Source organism: Cervus canadensis, chromosome 26 (assembly GCF_019320065.1).
Source record: "Cervus canadensis isolate Bull #8, Minnesota chromosome 26, ASM1932006v1, whole genome shotgun sequence".
Taxonomy (NCBI): Eukaryota; Metazoa; Chordata; class Mammalia; order Artiodactyla; family Cervidae; genus Cervus; species Cervus canadensis.
In genome coordinates, this window is record NC_057411.1 from 34,188,846 (window position 1) to 34,210,669 (window position 21,824).

The window sequence follows — 21,824 nt, forward strand, 5'->3', positions numbered from 1 at the left end:
TTCACGATGTACTCTCCTTATTTACTGTCAGATTTTTGTTGTTGTTCAGTCGCTAAGTTGTGTCCAACCCTTGGACTGCAGCACGCCAGGCTTCCCTGTCCTTCACCATCTCCCGGAGCTTGTTCAAACTCAGGTCCATTGAGTCGGCGATGCCATCCAACCATCTTGTCCTGTCATCCCCTTCTCCTGCCTTTGATCTTTCCCAGCAACGAGGTCTTTTCTAATGAGTCGACTCTTTGCACCAGGGGGCCAAAGTACTGGAGCTTCAACTTCAGTCCTTCCAATGAGTATTCAAGGTTGATTTCCTTTGTGATTGACTGGTTTGATCTCCTTGCTGTCCAAAGGATTCTCAAAAGAGTTTTCTCCGGCACCACAGTTTGAAAATATCAATTTTTAGGCGCTCAGCCTTTATGGTCCAACTCTCACACCGGTACATGATTACTGGAAAAACCATAGCTTTGACCATTCAGACCTTTGTTGGCAAAGTGATGTCTCTGCTTTCGAATGCACTGTCTAGGTTTGTCATAGCTTTTCTTCCAAGGAGCAAGCGTCTTTTAAATTCATGGCTGCAGTCACCGTACACAATGATTTTGAAGCCCAAGAAAATAAAATCTGTCACTGTTTCACTAAATTACAGTTAAATTAAAGTCTGTGGCCTTATAATAAACATTACCCTGAATATACTTTTTGTTTTTGAATAAACCAAAAATGCCTTAAATGCTTTTATAAAACAATTTTAAAATAAAGTTTTAATCAAAGCCTTTATAACTTAGTATTTTATAAAGTTACTTGGATTATAAAAAGTTCACATTTGGTCTATAGATACAGGAAAAAATGTGCATTAGAGAAGCCCTAACAAGAAAAAAAGAATTCCTAAGTATTAACATAATGAAAAGTAACTACAGTAATAAAGGCTTCTTAGCTGATTCACTTCCCTCTCCTTTGAGCTGCTGCTCCAGAATTCCTATATAAAATATTAATACTTAAGGATGCAGTATGATCACAGGGCTGGAGGTCCTGGTTTGAAGCTGCATTTACATTAACAAGTATTCATCATCTTAGTTATTTGTATTATAACACAGTAAAAATAGAAAACTTTTCTAAAGGTATTTTTATTCACATTTTACATAAGACTGAGAAAATGTCAGTCGTCCATATCAAAAAAATGGGGAAGCTACAGCAGTTGTCTATCCCCCAGCGTCACTGCTCTGCTTGTTTTATTACCTGCAACTTTAAGTTTCTGTTTTCCCACACAGTCCAGAGGTAAGACCTACAGTTCTTGAGAAAAGGAAATTAAGGTGCTCCCCATAAGAACATCAAACATGAAGAGGAACGAGAGTAGTTGAGTTTCTACTTAAAAGAACAGTGGAAATAAGAAGATATTCTCCTTTCACAATTTATATTCATAATTGAGCAAAATGATATTTATTTTTCAGTTGTGTGCCTTCAGAAGTAATGTCAAGTTTATTTAATATCAGATATTTTTAAAGGTTTCTTGCATGTTCAATAGTTAAAAGTGGTATTATTAAAGAAAAAAATGCAAAACCTTTTTTTTACAGAATAGTATAAATGTTTATTTTCTGTATGATTTACTTTGCTGTTCCTGTTTTTACAATATAGAAAAGTGTATTCTTTGAATAGCTCTAGTAAATATAAATTTTATCTTTCTACTTTGGGATGTAAATAGAGCTAAAAAATTATATACCCAACCCTCCCCAAATAGTCTTTTAAAATTGTTGAATTAATGTGGATATTAATCTTGTTCAGCAATTTGATGCAAATGCCTAAATACAAAAAGTTGTTTAGTAAGTACTACACAGGAAGGAAAAGGCTTAATACTTTAGATAGCTTCTTGAAAATCAGAAAAACTAGTAGCATTTGATTGCACCTTCAAATTTTTACAAGCAAAACATTCTCAAGCAATGCCATCATACATAATCTACAATTGTAATCCAAATTTCACAAACATTTTATGCACACTGTATATAAATACACATCACAAAGGTGCAATTAGAATTAAACACAGAATATGTACAAAATGAACAGTTTAGGTGTAGACCAAAAAGGTATTGTAATCTTTTGAAAAATAACTTGATTAGATATTACTTTATCCTCTTACACTAATTTACATTTATACAAATTTTAATTAAACATACTAGAGTGAGGTGCTAACAATGTCTACACTATCTACATGTAAAGTTACTGCACTATGACTTTATAAATCCAAATTTCAAAAGGAAGATACTTAATAACGGAATCTTCTTTTGGATTACTTAGTTTCTATTGCCTATATCTTGCATGTTCATATGAACATATATACACACTTAATACATACAACTATAGATTCCTTGTAGGAAATGTAATAATCATATACTACTAATTACTGAGGATTAAGGTACCAAACAAAATGCCTGAATTCCAACATGGTCTTTTCTCATAAAATCCAGAGTCCTATTATAATGGGCTCTTAAATTCATAAAGCTTCTGAATTCTGAATTATTGAAAATGATTTATGTTATTTTAGTAATTATATGAAAACACTCATACTGTAGGCTTACCAAATCACTGGCTAAAAATAATGCCATATTAAGCTTCCCTTATAAAAAGAAACCCCACTATAATTCTGAAAGCTTTGTTAGGAGGCCCCTTTCAGTAAATCAAGTAAGAGCCATACATTGGTTTGAAACCTCTTAGTTCAAAAGTCTATAAAGAGAACTGTATGTATAGATGAAAAATCCTCCTCTAAATTCATCTCTTAGAGCTTCAATACCCTTTATTTCTCTATCCAAGTCAAATTTCATACCTGATAATTATGTAAGGTTCTACTTTATCACTACATAGTATGTTTGCTTCTATTCATATGCACCGTTCATTTTAATAGTACCCCTTAATCACTGACAATTTATTATTTCAAATACATACCACCTCTCTGAAAGAAAAGGGAAACATCTCAGAACCTTTCTTAGTCACTCCTTATTGTAGAAACAAATTGTCCATCTTTTGAGAATTATTTTCTGTCCTGTAACACTTTTATGTTTTTTAAAAAAGCAAAATAACTTTTTTATTTTAAAAGTGTGCCTACAAATTATTTCCCCTTCTGACAATTCCCAAAGTTGACAATAGGGTATTATTCCAGGATTCACCCTAAAAAGTTGATTTTTCTTAAAAAGATAGTGCTTTTCTAAACATAAAATGTCATTTGAATATGTTTCATAAGAATTTGTTTATATAGACATTCTATCTGCTAGTACCAAAGAATGACTGGGTAATACCAGTACTACTCTGGCTTTTTGTACTGGAATAAAGTCATACAACGCCATACATTATAAATTATATAATAGTAATTTATAAATGTTCTTTGTCAATAGAATCAGAAGGATAGAACATCTAGTTCTTAAGAAACCCAAGCAAATTAAAAATCTATATAACACAATGAAGAAAAATTCAATTTAGAAGGGGCATAAGCAGATTTAACCAAGATTTAAAATATACTAATTTCCTCATTTAAAATTTCTTCTCCGTCAATATAATTTCAGGTCTCAAGGACTGAATTAACAATACAATAATTGTCAAGCTATTTCCAGAAAAATCAAGTGTCCCTGCACCTTCAATTTTCTGTACAGTTCCATCTTAGCAGTTTTTTGTGCAAGAGTTAGCAATTCATGGCACAAGGGTCACTTTTTGCTTTTCCTGCAGAGTTGATGACGCTCATTAAGCATCGCCCAAATTCCTCAAGTATCATCCGTTCAGCAGCTGCCTTTGATTTTCCCTTCTTGTCTGCCTGCTCCGCCTGGGCAAGAAGGCAATTACACGTGGCTTCAGCTACTTCCTTAGTAACAAACGTAAATGGCAACCTGCAATGATTTTTGAGAAAGAGATGATGGTGGTGTTGAATATCGGCAGAAGTGGCTGAGATTCACCTGGACAACTCTGTCTACATTTTCATGATTCAGCACGCACAGTGAACATCACAGTTTGTGCCATGAACACAAGCACATCCCAAAGAACTTCACATTTTTAAATATAACATTTGATATAAAACACGTTGACCTAGACAAGATTACCTGGTTAACTGAATGATGTAATTCTACATGTTGACGGGCTACTGCTATAACAAAAGTCCTCCTGATTCAGGAATGTAAGCTCTGAGTGCAGTTGTTGTCTGTCTTACTATTGTTTCTGCACTTCTGAGAGTGGTGCCTGACACACACAGACACTCCACGAATGTCTGCTCAATGGATGAAACGTGTAATGTTGGAACCTGAAAGCACTGTCCTCTCCTGGACAACAAAGAAAATACAGCACTTTCCTATAGTCCCTTATGTTTTTGTAAAAAAAACAAACCACACCAAAATTTTCCATTATTCCATAACAAAAACAAAACAATGGGGGCACAGATACTGTTCTGTACAGGAAGTTTCAGTCATAAAGACCTAAACTATTATTAACTCAGAGGAATCCATCCTGAGGCTAGCTATATGGAGCCAAGTCTTGAAGCCTAAGAGACAAAAATCAGGTAACCTACTCTAACCACTAAACAACCTGTAAGTGAGCAGTCTCTGATCAAAGGGAACCACCAAACGAATGAAGTTAGAAATGAAGGCCCACTATGACAAGACAGGGTAACAGGATTTCAGCTGCTATACACTTGCATGGAAATTTTTTTAATATAAAAAATTAGAATTAAAATATAAAAACTTCTAATTTTAAATTAGAAAACATAATCTTAAGATACTAAAGTTAGTATTACAATAATATTGTATAATTAAGTAATCATGTATAATGGTAGCATTCATTATATAGTATTTGGAAACTATAGGAGAGTAAACGGAAAGAAAAAAAATTCAAATTTTTGCCACTCAAAGACAAAAGCCTATTAACATGTTAGTAGGGCTTTTTTAATACTTGTAAGTTTTTCTTATAGTGTTTTTTTTTCCTTTTGGCTGTGCCGCGTGGCATGTGGGATCTCCGTTCCCTGACCAGGGATTGAACACTTGCCCCCTGTATTAGATGCATGAAATCATAACCACTGTACTAGGGAAGTCTCTATACTTAAGTTTTGATTATAGAGTATGATTCTGTGTTCTTTCACTTCATAATAATAAACACTTTCCAGAGTTGAAAAATTACTTGTAAATGTTTTAGCGTAGCAGTATCTTTAATCTCCACAGAGATATTAGATTGGGCTTCCCTGGTGGCTCAGTGGTAAAGAATCTGCCTGCAACGCAGGAGACTGGGTTCAATCCTGGGCTGGGAAGATCCCCTGGAGAAGGGAAAGGCTACCCACTCTAGTATTCTTGCCTGGAGAATCCCATGGACAGAGGAGCCTGGTGGCCTACTGCCCATGGAGTATGCAGTTAGTCATGACTTAGAGACTAACAGGCGTATACTGGAAGCAGGTGACCAGAAAGGACCCCTTGTGGTACCTCTCATGAACGCGTCTGCCCACTTCTACTTCAGTTAGTCCAAGAACATCTTGCTGATTATATGCCAGTTATAAGAGTTCTTTAGAATTAATATCCAAAATATTTTGTACAAAAGCCTTACTTTTATAAGTTTTATAATTTGGATCTTATTTCAACCTAGGCATTTTAAATAAAATACCATTTGCAAGGCTCATTCCATTTAATAATTCCTCAAATTAACCTCTTACACACTCAAATACAAATTCAAGTCAGCAGACTCTGTTGCACTGGGCCCTGCCAAGCTTTCCTTGACTCTTCACGGCCACACGAAAAGGGTGACGGTGAAGATAAGAAAACTGAGGTGAGGCTCAGAGAGATGAAGTGCCTGTCAAAGTCACAAACCACAAGAGCACCGGGAACTATAAAACTCAGGCTGGCCCGACAGTAAGGCTCCAGCTTTCCTGCTCCAGAGCTCGGCAGTCTAAGAAAAGGAGGAGCTTCAATAATGCAGTATGTGAGGTGTTCCAATGAGGAGGGGAAAGTGCCAGGGGGGCACGGGAAAGGCAAGAGAAGTAAGAATGGGAAGAAAGGTGAATAACCACCAGGAAGAGGTACAAAAATTCTCTTTTTCTTCAGGGTTTGTCAAATTACATAATTACCTCATTTAGTAGGAAGAAATCCAATTAATAAGCCTGGTGACCTAAAACTTTACTGTGCATTTTACAACTATATAATATATGACAGTGATTTTTCTGTTACTTTTATATTCCTTCACAAGTAATTCATGGTAGAAAATAGAAAAGTAAAAAAAAATAAAAATTAAAAAATTTAAAAATTTAAAAAAAAGAAAATAGAAAAGTCAGGTTTGCAACAACCAAAAATATGAGCCCAATTCTGCCCCCCAAGAGAAATTTTATCAGAAATGAATATATCATACTATAAAAAGCTATTAAAATATCAACTTACTTCCCTCCTCCGCTATTCAAAGCTGGTGCTGGCCTGGTAAGCAAGTCTGAAATCTGAGAGGATAACTTGGTCTTCGCGGCTGTTTGCTGCTGCACCCTAACTTCAGCTGCATCTGCCAAGTGCATCAGCGTCTTTCTTTCTGGGCTTTCTTCAAAATTCTTACAGCCAATACACTTGCATATTGAGGAACACATTATTTTTGCCTAAAAGATTTACAAAAGAAAAGCTTCCAAATCAAACCCAAAAGATAATGAGAACCAACTGTCCGGCACAGGGACCTCTGCTCAGCGCGCTGTGGTGACAAAGGGGTACATGTATGCGTGTTACAGCTCATCCCACTTTGCGGTGCTGCAGAAACTAGCAACACTGTGAGGCAACTGAACGCCAGTGAAAACAAAACAAAAACCACAGGACGTCACTGCAACAGATTCTGTGATCAAGTCAACAGAATAGTTAGCTGGTCAACTGACAGACGATAAAATGGAAACATCTCTTGCTAGCAACACCCAACAGGCCAGCTCTGCGTGTAGCCAGGTCCAGTATTGTTGGCCATTCTGAGAGTGGCTATACTATGCTTGATTGAGGCCTTCCATACAATTTTCCCCTCACTATAGATTTTCCTCCTGCTGTGAATAACATATATTCTTTCTAAAAAATATGAGTGATACATTACAATATTAAAAAATAGAGGTCATCTATAATCCAGCCACCTCAATCAAATCACCATGAACACACTGGTGATCCCGCTTATGCAAACATATACCTACAGTATCACATTAAAGGGATTTCACAGATGCTATTTTTATTATGAATTCCTTTCCCTCCCGACATTCCGCTTTGGATTCCCTAAACCCTTCAGTAGTTCAGTAACCTCATCCAGCAACTACATATTCCTCCTTACCTACTTTTATGCTCACAAGGCAAACCTCCTAACATAATTTTGTTTTCTACAGAGTTCTTCAACAGGGCACTAGTGGCATTTGGGGCAGGATAAGACTACACTCTCAGGACTGCACCCTGGGATGCAGGTTATTTTGTTATCCATGTATTTTTCCAAAAAAGTCTCTCGGGGAGAAACTGTGTAGTAATACCCCTCAGTGGAGAACCACTACTACAGTTTCCGATTCACTTTGATGTTATTTTTATTGAAAATCCATAAACTGGTACTATGGTTTGCATACTTCCGGGTACAAGAAGTTATGAGCTGATAAATCTGCCAGTGAGACCCCAAACTGTAACGACAAAAGGAAGGTATTGTTCCTCCAAAGTCCTGCTTGGGAAGCCAGAAGGCAGGTCTTCCTCAAATTAAGGCTGACTTTTCCAACTGCAGTATTTTCAAACTGCAAAAGCAAAGTAATTTCCCAATTTACAAATAAACTTTTTTTTTGGCTGTGCTGTGAGGCATGCAGGATCCTAGTTCCCCGACCAGGGATCGAACCTGCGTCCCCTGCAGTGGAAGCACAGAGTCTTAACCACTGGATCGCCAGGTTAAGTCCCACAGTAAATTTTTTTGTATGCCCTTTCTAAAGTTATTTTCAAAAGATGGTTAGATCATTTTTCCCAACCCATCTCACCTCATAGCATTCACAGTAGTTCTTAAGACATCCTGATCGTTTGCAATTACATCCTTTGCTGTGACGTCGATCAGATTCTCCCTCCTTCCCTTTCCCTATCTTAGGCTTAAAAGCTTCTGGATTTCTGTCAAGGCATGCCTGTCAAAACAGATCAGATATCAAGCCATGTTAAATCACAATAGATTAAACTTCAACTCTGCAAAAGGGAATTAACTTTTTTTGTAAAATACTTGAGCTCAACAAAAAACAGGTGAAACAGGAAGCTTGTCAGATGAAAGAAATAAAAAATAATCACCTTTATTGCTTTTTGCCTTTCATTTTCATGTTCCAAGTTATTATAACAATTAGTACAATTGCAGTTGTTGCAAAATTCACCATTTGCAAAGCAATCACAGTATCTAGAATATAAAAATCAGTGTAAGTCACATAAAAAAGTCATTGTTTAAAGAAACACAAAACTAGAAATTATCTTCTTTAGTAGCATTATACATGCAGTAAAGCATTTTAGAAATGTACTCGGAGCCACTTACTTACAGAGTTGACAACGTACACTGATTGTCAACTACAAGACAGGGCTCAAAGGTAAAGCCCCCAATCCCTAGAATTTTGGTTTATAAACCTAGTTCTAGTAGTAACAGCTGTCAATACAAGAGCTATGTGACTTTACGCACTCAAAAGTAAGTTATTTCAAAATCACAAAAAGGAAAAACATGGGCTATGTTCTATTAGTGGAACATGCTCACTTGAACTACTGTCATGTTTCTTTGGATTCTAAACCCTCGTAACACCCTTGCTTTTTATTTAACCGTTTCATGTCAAATCTCTTAGTTCAGTACTAACAAGCAAATTAATCAACAATTTAAAAGACTATTCAAGAGTACCATCTCATTTAGGAGACCAAACACAAAAGTCCTAAAGAAGTTCAAACTTATTAGTAAGGTCAGAGACCAGTCTGTCTCATGCTGCGGTACCTCCCCTGTGGTAGAGACCCTAAAATTGCTTCTCTCTTCCCAGCTGAGAGTGTTTGTACACTGTCATATGTGCTCCAGCATTCACCTATCTGTTTACTTATGACTTATGAAATCAGTCTGTTAAGAATTTTTAGTTAGCTCCGTTTATTTTTTAAAGCACTTTCAGTCATATCAAATGAGGAAACAGTAGCAAAAAGACTTACAATTTTAAACACAGCGATTTTGTACAATTACAGGGCTTTCTGGGCCGACTGGCAGACTCTGATGGGATTATGCTATACAGAGACACACAAAAAAATAGACATTTTAATCAATCGAAGGTAACTATGTACAATTAGAAAAGTGTCTAACCTGTAAATTCCTCCTAAAATAAAGTTTTAACAAATATATCCGCCTCTAATAAAAGTTTGCTATGTTGTTCCATATACATTAAATTCAAAAAGCAAGTTGTAATGTGAAAAGAAAGGTGGACTAAAACAGAGAAAAGGAAGTTATCAACAGTTTCTAAAGAACAATCCACAAAAAGTACTCTCTCTTCTAAGAGAACTACAGTTGAAATCTCCTAAACTCTTTTGAGATTCAATTATAAAACGTAGTAAGTAGAAAAGGGTGTGTGAAGTTGGAATTCAGGAGGGGAGAGAAGGGGAAGACTGGTTCCATGTAACTAACTAAAGCTTCTCAACCAATATTATAAAGACAGCAATTAATGGATTAAAAATATCTATAAATGAAAAAAAGCAAGGCTCTAAACAATAATTTAAAAACTAGGTAATATCATTTTCAGACACATTCAGGAGATAGAGAAAGAGAGAAAATAGACAGAAAGAAAATAACAAAACACCTGCAGCTGAATTGGTGAATGGGAGTAAAAGATAATTTGGGAGTTCTCTTGACGATTCCTGCAACTTTTCTGTTTAAAGTATTACAAAATAAAAAGTACTGCAGGGGCACGCTCACATGGCTTTGAGGGGAGAAAAATCAAATACATGTATTTTGAAATATGTATGGATATTTGATGCTGCATTTAACCCGAAACAACAACTTAAAATATATCCAAATAACTCACCCATTGAATGGAAGCCTTGCTTGGGTCTGGATACCAGGTGTTCCAGTAAAGTTAGAGTTGCTTGCTATAGACACATAGGAAGACTGCTGTAGCTACATATAAAGAAAGGTAATTTCAGACCCTGTTTACAAAAATGGACAGTATCCCTAAATATAATGATGGGGGAAAAGCACAAAATCACCTCTTAAAATAGGAATAACCAGAAAATTTCATACAAAAATACTTACTACCTCATGGAGCTCTTCTAAAGACCCAAAACGAATACCAGAAGTAAAAAAACAATGTGAACATTTTAAAGTACTACATGGCACAAATGGAAGAACTTCTTTCACAGAGGAATAACTGTATCAAAATTAGAAAATTCTAGATGAATGTCCTGAAAATACTATAGTAACTTGTATCAGCAAGAAAAATGCAATGTGTCTACTTGCAAATAAACTGTGATCATTTATCACAAGTTATAGAGAAGGAGAAGTTATATGCATAGTAATTAAGTTTCTATTTCGTACTGATTCTAAATATAAGAAAAGAGATGCTAATGATAAAAACAGTGAACACTAATTTCTTCAACCAGTAGCCAGATATTATACTCCAAAGTACATTTCTTTAACATACACAGAAAAATTTGCCTGTCTCTCTCTTATAATATGAATACATCAAAACTGAACAGCTTAGAAAAGTCAAAGTGTTAATTGCTCTGTTATGTCTGACTCTTTGCAACCCTATGGCCTGTAGCCCACCAGGTTCCTCTGTCCATGGAATTCTCCAGGCCAGGCAAGAATGCTGGACTGGGTTGCCACTCACTTCTCCAGAGGATCTTCCTGACCCAGGGATAGAACCTGAGTCTCCTCAACTGCAGGCATATTCTTTACCATCTGAGATACCAGGGATTGACTCTTACATGAAAAGGAAAACTACTTCTATCTGCTTCCTAGAAAGCAGCACTCCTAATGAAAGCCAGCCAACCAGACAATGTGGTTCTGATGCCACAGATAACCAGATGTCATCTACAGCTGTCATCTAAAGATGACCAGGTCTGGAGAGACGGCCACCAGATACGTCACCTGGAAACACATCTCACAGTCTAGTTTCCAAGAACAAGTCAGTGGCATCTTATTCATTACAGCCCTTTCTAAACTCACTGGGATGGCTAATCTTGACTCAACCTACTTTCTCTTCTATCTACATGATCTCGCCCTCCCACCAAACTGTTCTCAGCTCCAAACTGCCTGACTTGTATACCTGACTTGCGTTGTACGTATCTAAATGCTAAAGATATATAAAAATAAACTTGAAAGTTTTTATTAACATGTCAAGGTTTTGGGAAGAGTCTTCAACACTGAGTTACATGTTTTTGAGTAGTTTTAGAATGTGACAATGCTAGACATTTTAGATCTGATTAACCTTTCCAAGGGGACTTCCCAGGTGGTGCAGGGGTAAAGAACCTGCCTGCCAATGCAGATGTGGGTTCAATCCCTAGGTCGAGACGATCCCCTAGAGTAGGAAATGACAACCCACTCCAGTATTCTCACCTGGAGAATCCCATGGACAGGGAAGCCTGGAGGGCTACAGTCTGTGAGGTCGCAAATAGTCGACTCAGCATGCACACACACACACACATAAGCTTTTTGAAATGCAGTGACTCGATTTTCTGCCCATACCTGAGTCACGTACTGAGCAGGAAGCACTGCGTAGCCCACGTTCCCTGTTCCTGGAGCTGGGGCCAGCACAGTGCCTGGTGGCAGGTTCGTGAGGTTTGGCTGGATTTGTGGCAGTGGGGTGGCAGGCATGATGAGCCGCTGCTGTGGCTGGCTGGTGGTGACTATCTGAGAAGTTGGATTGATTGGTTTTGGAACGACCTACAAAGAAAAGCAGTGTATCAGGGACCACAAAAATAAATTTCATAGCTTCTCAATTCAGTTGAAATCTCTTACACTTAGGGGATTAGAAGGTCCAAACCATTATACAGAAATAAGCTACAAGGGTATATTGTACAACACAGGGAATATACCCAACATTTTGTAGTAACTAGAAATGGAGTATACTATTAGAAACTGTGAATCACTATACTGCATACCTGTAACATATAATATTGTATATCAACTCTGCTTTAATAAAAATACACAAATAAATCTTTTCTTAACTTTCAATTCTAGAGGTAAACTTCTGTTTGGGAGAGACTGAGAGAAGTGGCATGACACTCACTTGTTTGACTGTCTGCGCTGAGACAAGTGGGACGGACATCCGCACCGGGGTGGTGTTAACAACAACTGGTTTTGCTTTGTAAAAAAGGAGGGAGGAGAAGGACAGTTTATTTACAGAAAATAGTTGTTTAAAACATTTAAGATACTTAGTTCCTTCAGAATATCCTCATGAAAAAGCTTAAATAATTCCACTGGTTTCCTACTTGGTAGAATCTTTGACCAAGAGAGTTATTTTCAAAATTCTTTAACCCATGTACCAGGGAACTTATATCTAAGGTAGCTCTAGTCTGCCCGCTTTATGAGGGATTGTCTGTTGTTTAAGATATTCTCCTGAAAATATTTCAACCTGTATCCCTGTATTCAGAGGCTATGTCGATTCACTACTAAATCTGGTCAGATGAAATGATGCATAAATTAAAAACTGTCATTCAGGAGCGTGGGTTACATGCTGTTCTATTTCTACCTCTGTGTTGATATTCAAGCCAGAGAAAATATCATTCTTGTACAATTCATTACTTACAGAGTACTACTAAAAGGCAGCATAGCAGGAAGGTTAATAATATCATCCCCTTAATTCAACTACACTTCAATAAAAAAATAAATTAAAAAAAATGAATAGTCTCCTAAGTCACAAGTCAAGACTGAGGGGTTCAAACCCCGATCCTCGTGCTTTCTCACTACTTAAGTTCTCTTTCCTGTGTCCTCGCCTGCAGTGTAGGGGTAGTATCTCCCTCACAGGGTAAGAGGATTAAACATGTTATTTCATGAAAATGTATTAGAGCAGTGCTCAACAAACAGCAAGCGCTCAATACATGTTAGTAGCCACTGTTGTTACTGGTGGTGTTACACCTTACTGCTGCACAAATGTCATTGTGAACAGTGTTCCAGGGAAACTACAGTACAAGACACTTGCTCAAAGAGATTATTACATTCAAGCAGAGCAGATTAGACAAGTACTCAAATAAAATTAATTAAAAAAAAAGAGAAAGCACCGTGGGAGTCCAGAGGAGACGAACATACATCTGCCTGGCAGGGGATGGGAACAGGAGGGAGGGCAGAGCCTGAGGTGGGTCCTGACCGACGGCCAGGCTGCAGCGCGGGCACGCAGACCGGAGGAGGGAGGTCACCGCAGAGGCAGAGCCTGACAAGTGGGGGGCCCGATGCTGGAAAGCTTAGCATTTGAAGCTTCTCTTCACAAAATGCTTGGGAACAGATAAGTCTGGCTGGAACTACAGGTTAAAAGTAGGCTAGTGCTGGCCAAAAAAAAAAAAAAAAGAAAGCTGACTCTGGCTGTTTTGTTGAAGGTTTTGAATGTCAGGGTACAGATCTATAAACTTCATCTGTATTTTTAATTCAGTAGGCGATCAGAAGTTTCTGAGCATTGTGAAGTAAAGAAACATTACTGGAAGAGCACAAAGGGAAGCTGTTCGCGGCAGCAGCATGTAAAACCCAACAGAGCCGTGAGGAACAAAGGAAGTCGGAATTCTGAGGACAGAACCTGAGAGCCTGACCTGGGGTGATGGCACTGGGAATGGAAAGGAGGGAAGAGCTGAAGAGTCAGGGTGGCAGGGAAAGGATGGAGATGTAAGCACGAGGGAAGAAGGGTCAGCCATCCTGAACTCTCAAGTGAAAGGGAAAACGGTAGCCATTAGCGTGAAACATTCAAGGATGCGCTGACCGGAAGGGAAGATGAAACCTGACATGGAGAAATGGCGTGAGATGGTGAAATTCAGGAGACAGGCCGGCACTAGACCTGTATGTTTTGATCAAAAGGCGTACAAGTTCCAATCAAGCCTACTGCCACTTCCACAGTCTACAGGAGGGATCTGAGAAGACAGAAAGGACATCCTTCAGGTCTTATTTACACCAAAGGCCTAGAGCCTGTGATGAAAGAGAAGCTGAGATAATAAACTGCCGTGGAAACTGAGACAAACTGTTCAGAACAGTAAAGAACAGAATTCCTTGAACAGAAAGGCCGTTAACAATGTTAAGAGATTTTTTTTTTTTTTTACACTTTTGGTAGGGATGGGAGGGTTGATGGCTGAAGACAAAACATTGAGAGCCCTGGAAGAACAGGAGACAGAGTGAGTACTCTGATTTGAAAGGGCGCAGCCTCCACAACAAGGTAACAGACTAGGGAGGAGCGGGGAGGTGGGGAGGAGAGAGACCTCCAGAAAGAGTGCGTGGTCAGTGCGGGGGGCTGCGCTCTCTCTGAATATACTAAACATCACTAAACTGTCCCGTGTTTTACATAAGGGTCAATCCTATAGTAGATCTGAACTGTATCTCGATAGAGTTGCTATACAAAAAAAGTGTGACCATGAATTACAGGAGCAGTGACACCTGACACCCGATTTGAAACTGTTTCCTATTCTGATTTAATTTTAATACAGGTTACACTGGTCTCAGCAATACTATGAAGAATTAAAAGATGAACTAAAAAGAAATTAAAAGCCTGAATTCATGCCTGGGACATAGAAAAGGGGTCTCTCTACACCACCTGTTCCTTGACAAGGTGACGCTGGTCACTGCTCCGTGAGTGTGGCAGCAGTGATGTGGAGGTGAGTGCACAGAAATGCAGGAACTTTCCTGGTGGGCTGTGAGATGACAGGGAAGGAGTATGCCTCTTGCCCTCATTCACCTCCCGCGGGAGACTTGAGTGGATCTCATTTGGATTAGGACAGCCGACATGTCCCCATGTGTGCGCACACACATGCATGCACACACCAGCACGCACACATGTACAAAGAGCTAGAAGACTTGGGAACTCCAGGTTTACATTAGCTTGCCATATGCATGCTGGGTTTTAACTGATATCTAGAGAATGGAGAAAACAGAAAACATAGTGGCCAGAAAAAAAGAACATGATAAAATATACATGGGGGGTGGTCATATTGATGTTACATGTCTTAGTCAACAGTCTAGATTTCTCCTCCTCAACTTTTGAGCATGGTCCCACATTATCCCAACTGCGGCTTTCACAGAAGTTGGCATAATCTTTAATGTTTTGGTCTTCAATAGGAATTCTGAACAATCCTTTCAGGATTGTAAGGATTGTAATTACAACTATATTTTGGTTGGTCTAGGGAAACTAATTTTAGATGATTCAGATGATTCATCAGGCTATCCTGATGATTCAACAGGCTATCCTACAAAGAAAAGTAACAAGTCGGACATAATGAAACTTGCTTCCAGGCACTTGAATCTGCTGGACATTTCAAAACTTCAGAAACCATACCTGCTTTGAGGGCTTTTAGTTTCTTAAGTCGATTTCCTCACTCACCAAGACTGTAGATTATATTCTAAAGAGGTTAATGAACCAAGCAATCTTCTGGGTCCTTCCACCGTGCTATCTGCCATCCAGCCAGAAAACACCATGGCGGAACCTTTGACTACTGGTGTCTGTATGGCTTTGATGGGAAAATGGACAAGATGAGCCCAGTTCCCTTTGGATTTTAAGTAAATCCCTCGTAGGGAACTAAGCCTTCAGAAAGATTTTAGCATGTTTCATGAACTAGAGTGACTATTTAGTATCTCTCTAATGAAAATAGAGATATTAATTCGTTATTTCTATGAAATAATATCTTTTTCATACACCCAGATCTTCCATGGGATAGGAGAGAAAGACAAAAAGAGGAAAACTGGGTGAATAGAAAGGAAACAGCATGGGTGGTGTATGTATGCAAGTACGAGGGAAGAGGGAATAGACAGATGTGAAGGAGATGGGGGCGGGGGGACAAAGAGAGACTGAAGGAAAGCAAAAAAGGAAGCTATGGGGAAGCAGGAGTGGGTGAGGGATTGCAAGGAGGCAAAGAGAACAGAGAAGCAGAGGGAAGCAGAAAAGACAGACGTATGGTGGGGAAAGAAGGAACCAGTAAACACACCAGAATTATGAAACACCCAACCCATTCCTCTAATTCTTCTTGGATCTTCAGCTTCCTTTTCTGCTCACACCAAAGACTTATTCTTGATGATGAATAAATCAGTGTTAAGTCACTCTGGAAGTGGATGCTCAGCATATTTCCATACATACAAACACACAAACATAGGATATAACCAACTGTATCTAGTGACTGCTTTATATCGTCATGTATCTAAGAAAACTGTAGCCCTGAGCAGCACTTCCTAGGCAATGAGAGAATATAAATTTGACTCCCTCAGTCACCAGTACATGCAAATGTCATTTTTCCTCTCATTAAGAACACTATAACAAAAGATTTTCTTTCATAATCAGTTTAAAGAGAGAACAGAAACTATAATTACTTAAGGTGTCTAATTTTAATACACACCAAAATACTATTTCCCTAAGGCATATTCCGTTTTCTCCCATCAGTAATTTATAAAACAAGTTTTTTCTTCCACTTTTCCTTAGACTCAGATGAACGAGCTATTAGCAATGGACAGCTCCAACCCTCTGATCCCTTAATAAAAATGAAGGAGCAAACAAATGGTCTTTAATCCATCTAGCTACATCCAATAAACAACAGATCATTCACCTGCCATTTGACACTGATGGAATATGCAGTGATCTTCCAAGGAAAAAAATTAGACCTTAAATATAAGCTGTCCTGATCCTTTCAGTTTCAATTTTTTAACAAGTAGATAAATATGGATAAAGGTTATATGTGTGAATCCGTGTATGTACATCAGGCAGTTGGAAGGATTAAGCACAAATAGAAGTAGGACTACTAACAGGAATACTTCCCAGGAAAAATAAAATCGAGCAAAATGACATTTTAACTGATTTTCATTATCAATTATACATTCAAAGTACATAAAGGATGAAGTACATACTAATCATTTATACCTTGCCTACTGGTCATTTCAGCTGATCCCAAACCCTGTGCAGTTTAGACAGCTTTGTAGTTTAGAAAAAAAGATTATAAATAATTTGGTTCCCTTTAAATCAATCCCACTGGCATAATGGTAGGATTTTAAATCAGCAATCAAATGGCTACCCACAAACTGATAAATCATCACCTGGTACTACAGCACGCTATGTATCAGCTTCTAGCAGAACAAAATACTCTAGTTACATACAACTGGGATATATTCTATTTCACTGCCTTCTGCAACAGCTGCTGATTCAAACTCTCAGCTGAAATGCCTGCTTAATCAGGATTTCAGCAAGAAAAGGATCACTTCCTATGATCAGGTTTAACACATTCATTACTGTTTTTAAAAGAAACGGTTACCAACCTTGCTGGAGAGGCTGAGTGTTTGTACTGGGGTTCTGACTAACTGGCTGGGTGGAGCTACTGGCTGTTGTGGCAGTAACAAGTCGGACATAATGAAACTTGCTTCCAGGCACTTGAATCTGCTGGACATTGGGAGCAGTTGCCAGAGGAATAATTGTCTTAAACTGTGATGTGCTCACGCCTCCAACAGTGATGGTCTGCACAGTTGATTTCACTGCCTATTAAACAATACAACATGGCTATCATTAATCTGGGATTTCACTTTCCTACTCCTTGGCACTTATGACAATTGCTCAATAAAAGAGTATGTTCCTGAATTTCATCAACAGCTGTTGAAAGGAATGACCTGTTCAAAGAGAAATGAATAGTAATGAAAACATCAGTGTAACCAAAATCAGTGAGTTCTACCTTCCATCTCTAGTAGTTAACTTCCTTGACAGTCCAGGTCAGATGACTTGCTATGAACAAACTACTGCGTAAATTACAAGCACTCACACAGTTTTGTTAATATCAGGTAAAATTTGTAAGAAAAAGATTACTTCAAAACTTTCAGAATTAAGCCTCATTTTCAACACAGAGGGAAAAAGGACACAGATATTTGGTTTTATTGCTACCCACCAAATTAACTATGGCAAATTTCATATTCACATGTCCTAAAGGAGAAAGAAATCAAAAGAAAAGCCTTCATTAAATCTAGCCAATTCTGGAAGGCATATATATATATATAATATCCCACAGACACAACTGTACCCACTAGCCTATGGGCAGAAGGCCAAACTCAGTCCAAAATTACAACTATATTTTGGTTGGTCTAGGGAAACTAATTTTAGATGATTCAGATCTGAGACAATATAATCATTTAAAATCCTTTCCTTCAGTCCAACAAAAAGCAATGTGACTTTCCCAAAAGCTAAATGAAACATCAAAGGCAGAAAAGAACAAAAGTCTTTTAAGATGTCTCCAGTTAATGTTTAACCAATGTACAACAGGCAATCCTACAAAGAAAAGGTCCAGACAAAATTCTCTAACTAGTTCTATGGTACTGTTTGATAAAGAATTACACCCCCACCTATTTTTCAAACAGCCTTCATGCTAAGACAGGTGACATGAGGGAAGTAGTCCAAATTCATTATATGGATAACAATTCATATTCATTATTCAGAGAATAATTCTGAAGAATTTGACCATTTTCATAGAAGTACAGGGGAAAAAGGAAGCGTGTCATTTAGTTTGGCAACTCTACAAGTAACAGTCAAAGTACATTACTTCAGCATAAAATAATACACATATTATCATTAGGCAGAGGCACCACAAAGCAGATTTAAAAAAAGATAAAACAGGTTGGTGGTCATTTGAGTTAAATGAATACATAAAGCTTAAGAAAATGTATACATATGGAAGCTACTTAAAAGTCAAGCAACCTATGAGTCAGATGTATAATGATGCAAGAGACAGTATCAACTCTAAATGGAAAAAGAATATTATTTTAAGAAACAAGGTAGGGGAAAGGGGGGAGGATAGATAAACTAGGGATTTGGGATTCGCAGATACATATTACTCTATATGAAATAAACAACAAAGACCTACTGTATAGCACAGGGGATTATATTCAATATCTGACAATAACTTATCAGGGAAAATGATCTGAAAAAGAATAGATATATACATGTATAACTGACTCACTTTGTTGTACACTTGAAACTAAGACAACACTGTAAGTGAACTATATTTCAATTAAAATTTGTCTTTAATAAAAAAAGAAAAATTTTGTTAAAGAAACAAGTTGCTTCAGAGATAATAATTAAATTTACTGGATACCATATGGCTGATTCATATCAATGTATGACAAAACCCACTGAAATGTTGTGAAGTAATTAGCCTCCAACTAATAAAAAATTTAAAAAAAAAATTAAATTTACTGGATACTTAATACACATGGAGGACATTGCTTCTGAAAACTCTAAGAAAGATTATTTGAAATGAATCTAACAATCACATTATGAGCTAGGCACAGCATGGCACAAGTAACTGGGCCTGGTTTAGTTAAGTCTGCACAGTGTACTGTTTCCCAACTCTACTTTCATTTTCTTTTTCTTTTGGCTTACCATGCAGCTTTCAAGACCTTAGTTCCCTGACCAGGGATCGAACTTGGGACATGGCAGTGAAAACGCTGCATCCTAATCATTGCACTGCCAGAGAATTCTCTCAACTTCTCTAAAACTTTACAGCTCTTAATGCTGTATATAACTGGGTCTCTGAGGACAAATCAGATCTGACTATATTTTTTTATCTGTATACATCTATTTATATCTAACAGTTAAATAACTATGTGGATTTAAATCTACCATTGAACTATTTCCTATCTGAACAATCTTTCCTCTTCTGTTCTTTTTTCTCTCCTTTTTTGCCTGATTTAGGGTTAAATGTTTTATTATTTATTTCCCTCATGGTAGTTTGTTATTTATATATATTATGTTACTATTTTTATATAGTACTACCCTAGAGATTACAATGTTCAATGTTGGAATTAAATGAGTACTTTAAATAACACCCAGATAACAAAAGAACCACAGAACACTAACATCATTTATTCCTGCCCCATCTTTGTGTTACAGAAATATGTAAATATTTTTAAATTCTCCATTTAATTGAAACTCTGTAAGATATTCATTTAAATATACCCACAATTTACCCTTTCGAACCTTTCTATACTCTTTCTGTGCTTCCATTTGGGATTGTTTTCCTTCTGCCTAAAGAACTCACCTTAGGATTTCCTTAAGTACAGGTCTGCTGAGAAATTCTCTACCCTTTGTTTCTCAAAAAATATTTAATCCTTTTTGTTTAATCTGTATCTCTTTTGCTGACAAACTCATCTACTGAATTCTTAATCTCAGTTTTAAGCTTTCAATTTGAAAATACTCATCTAATCCTTTTTATAGCTTTTAATTCCCTGCTGGAGTTCTTCATCTTGTTAAATTGTTGTTCAGTCACTAAGTTGCAGTGTCCGACACTGCAACTCCATGGACTGCAGCACACCAGGCTTCCCTGTCCATCTCTATCTCCTAGAGTTTGCTCAAACTCATGTCCCTTTAGTCAGTGATACCATCTAACCACCTCATCCACTGTCGCCCCCTTCTCCTCCTGCCTTCGATCTTTCCCAGCATCAGGGTCTTCTCCAATGAGTCGGTTCTTTGCATCAGGTGGCCAAAATACTGGAGCTTCAGCTTTAACATCAGTCCTTCCAATGAATGTTCAGGGTTGATTTCCTTTAGGGCTGACTGGTTTGATCTCCCTGCTTTGTCCAAGGGACTCTCAAGACTCTTCTCTAGCATCCCAATTTGAGAGCATCAATTCTTCAGCACTCAGCCTTCTCTGTGGTCCAACCCTCATACCCACACATGACTACTGGAAAAATCACAGCTTTTGACTACACAGACCTTTGTTGGCAATGTGATGTCTCTGGTTTTTAATATGCTGCCTAGGTTTGTCATAGCTTTTAAATTCCTGAATATATTATTCTTAGTTATTTAAAAATCCAATCTGATAATTATACTACCTATACCTGTTCTGAATACTTTGGTTTGGTTGCCTGATAAGCTTAATGATTTCTGACTAAGTACCAGGCATTGTTTATGAAAAATTAAGTGAATAATTTGAGGCTCAGAATGTTTTTACTTTCCTCTAGAAAGCATTCACGTCAGCTTCTGGCAGGCAGTTAAAAGTAGGGGCAGGTTCACTCCCCCTCCAAGTAGGGCTCCAGGGTTTACCTAGCTTCCTTCTCCTTGTTGGGGCCTGAACCCAGAGTTTTGTCCTTGAGGTCTGTAAGACTGAAGGTCTGTTCAGCTCCTCAACTCTCTGGGACCACGTTCTGCTTTTCTTCTCAGTCTCTCAGCCGCACCTCAAAATGCCCTAAGGGAAAGGGTCACATTGAACACCAGGCGACTTCTCTAGGCTTCCCTTGACTCCAAGATGGTGACTTCTAAGGTCCTGGGTCCCTTGGTGGCTCTCCAATGCCTTCAAACACATTTTTAAAATACGTTCTCTTTTTTAGTTGTTCTTGGTGGGATGGGTCTTCACAAGCTAGTTTTGTATAGTCAAAAACAGAAAATACAGACTTAGTTTTAATCTTGGTTCCAACATTTCCTAGGTGAGTGACCTTATGCAAGTGACTTAGCTTCTGTGAGCTATGTTTCCTTATTTGAAAATCTTAAACTGGCACCTTTCACATAGGATTGTTATAAGGATTAACTGAGCTAAATTATATAAGGTGCAAACAATAACTAATCACATATTATTGATATAACACTAAAAAAATGTGAGCTGCTATTTGTATTATCATTATACCTGTTATAGATGGAGAAACTGAAGCTCAGATAGATTTAGTTAACTTCCCCAAGTTCACATAGCTAAGAGCAGCTGAGTTAGGGTTTGAACCAGAGC

General features: G+C 37.7%; 1 protein-coding gene across 10 annotated transcripts in view; it reads right to left on the reverse strand.

Moving 5' to 3' along the window:
• Positions 1 to 1,547: 1,547 nt before the first annotated feature.
• Positions 1,548 to 21,824, reverse strand: part of LIN54 (lin-54 DREAM MuvB core complex component) — a 61,831-nt gene continuing 41,554 nt past the window's right edge. For 9 of the 10 annotated variants that reach the window (XM_043447788.1, XM_043447780.1, XM_043447782.1 and 6 more), the window contains 9 exons: positions 17,386 to 17,602; positions 12,188 to 12,261; positions 11,644 to 11,841; positions 9,983 to 10,074; positions 9,120 to 9,191; positions 8,241 to 8,343; positions 7,946 to 8,083; positions 6,372 to 6,574; positions 1,548 to 3,854 (listed from right to left, as the gene is read on the reverse strand). In XM_043447788.1, the coding sequence (XP_043303723.1) occupies positions 3,653 to 3,854; positions 6,372 to 6,574; positions 7,946 to 8,083; positions 8,241 to 8,343; positions 9,120 to 9,191; positions 9,983 to 10,074; positions 11,644 to 11,841; positions 12,188 to 12,261; positions 17,386 to 17,602 (1,299 nt within the window). In that variant the 3' untranslated portion in view covers positions 1,548 to 3,652. The remainder of the gene's footprint in view (positions 3,855 to 6,371; positions 6,575 to 7,945; positions 8,084 to 8,240; positions 8,344 to 9,119; positions 9,192 to 9,982; positions 10,075 to 11,643; positions 11,842 to 12,187; positions 12,262 to 17,385; positions 17,603 to 21,824) is intronic. The other variant, XM_043447784.1, reaches the window with a different exon arrangement.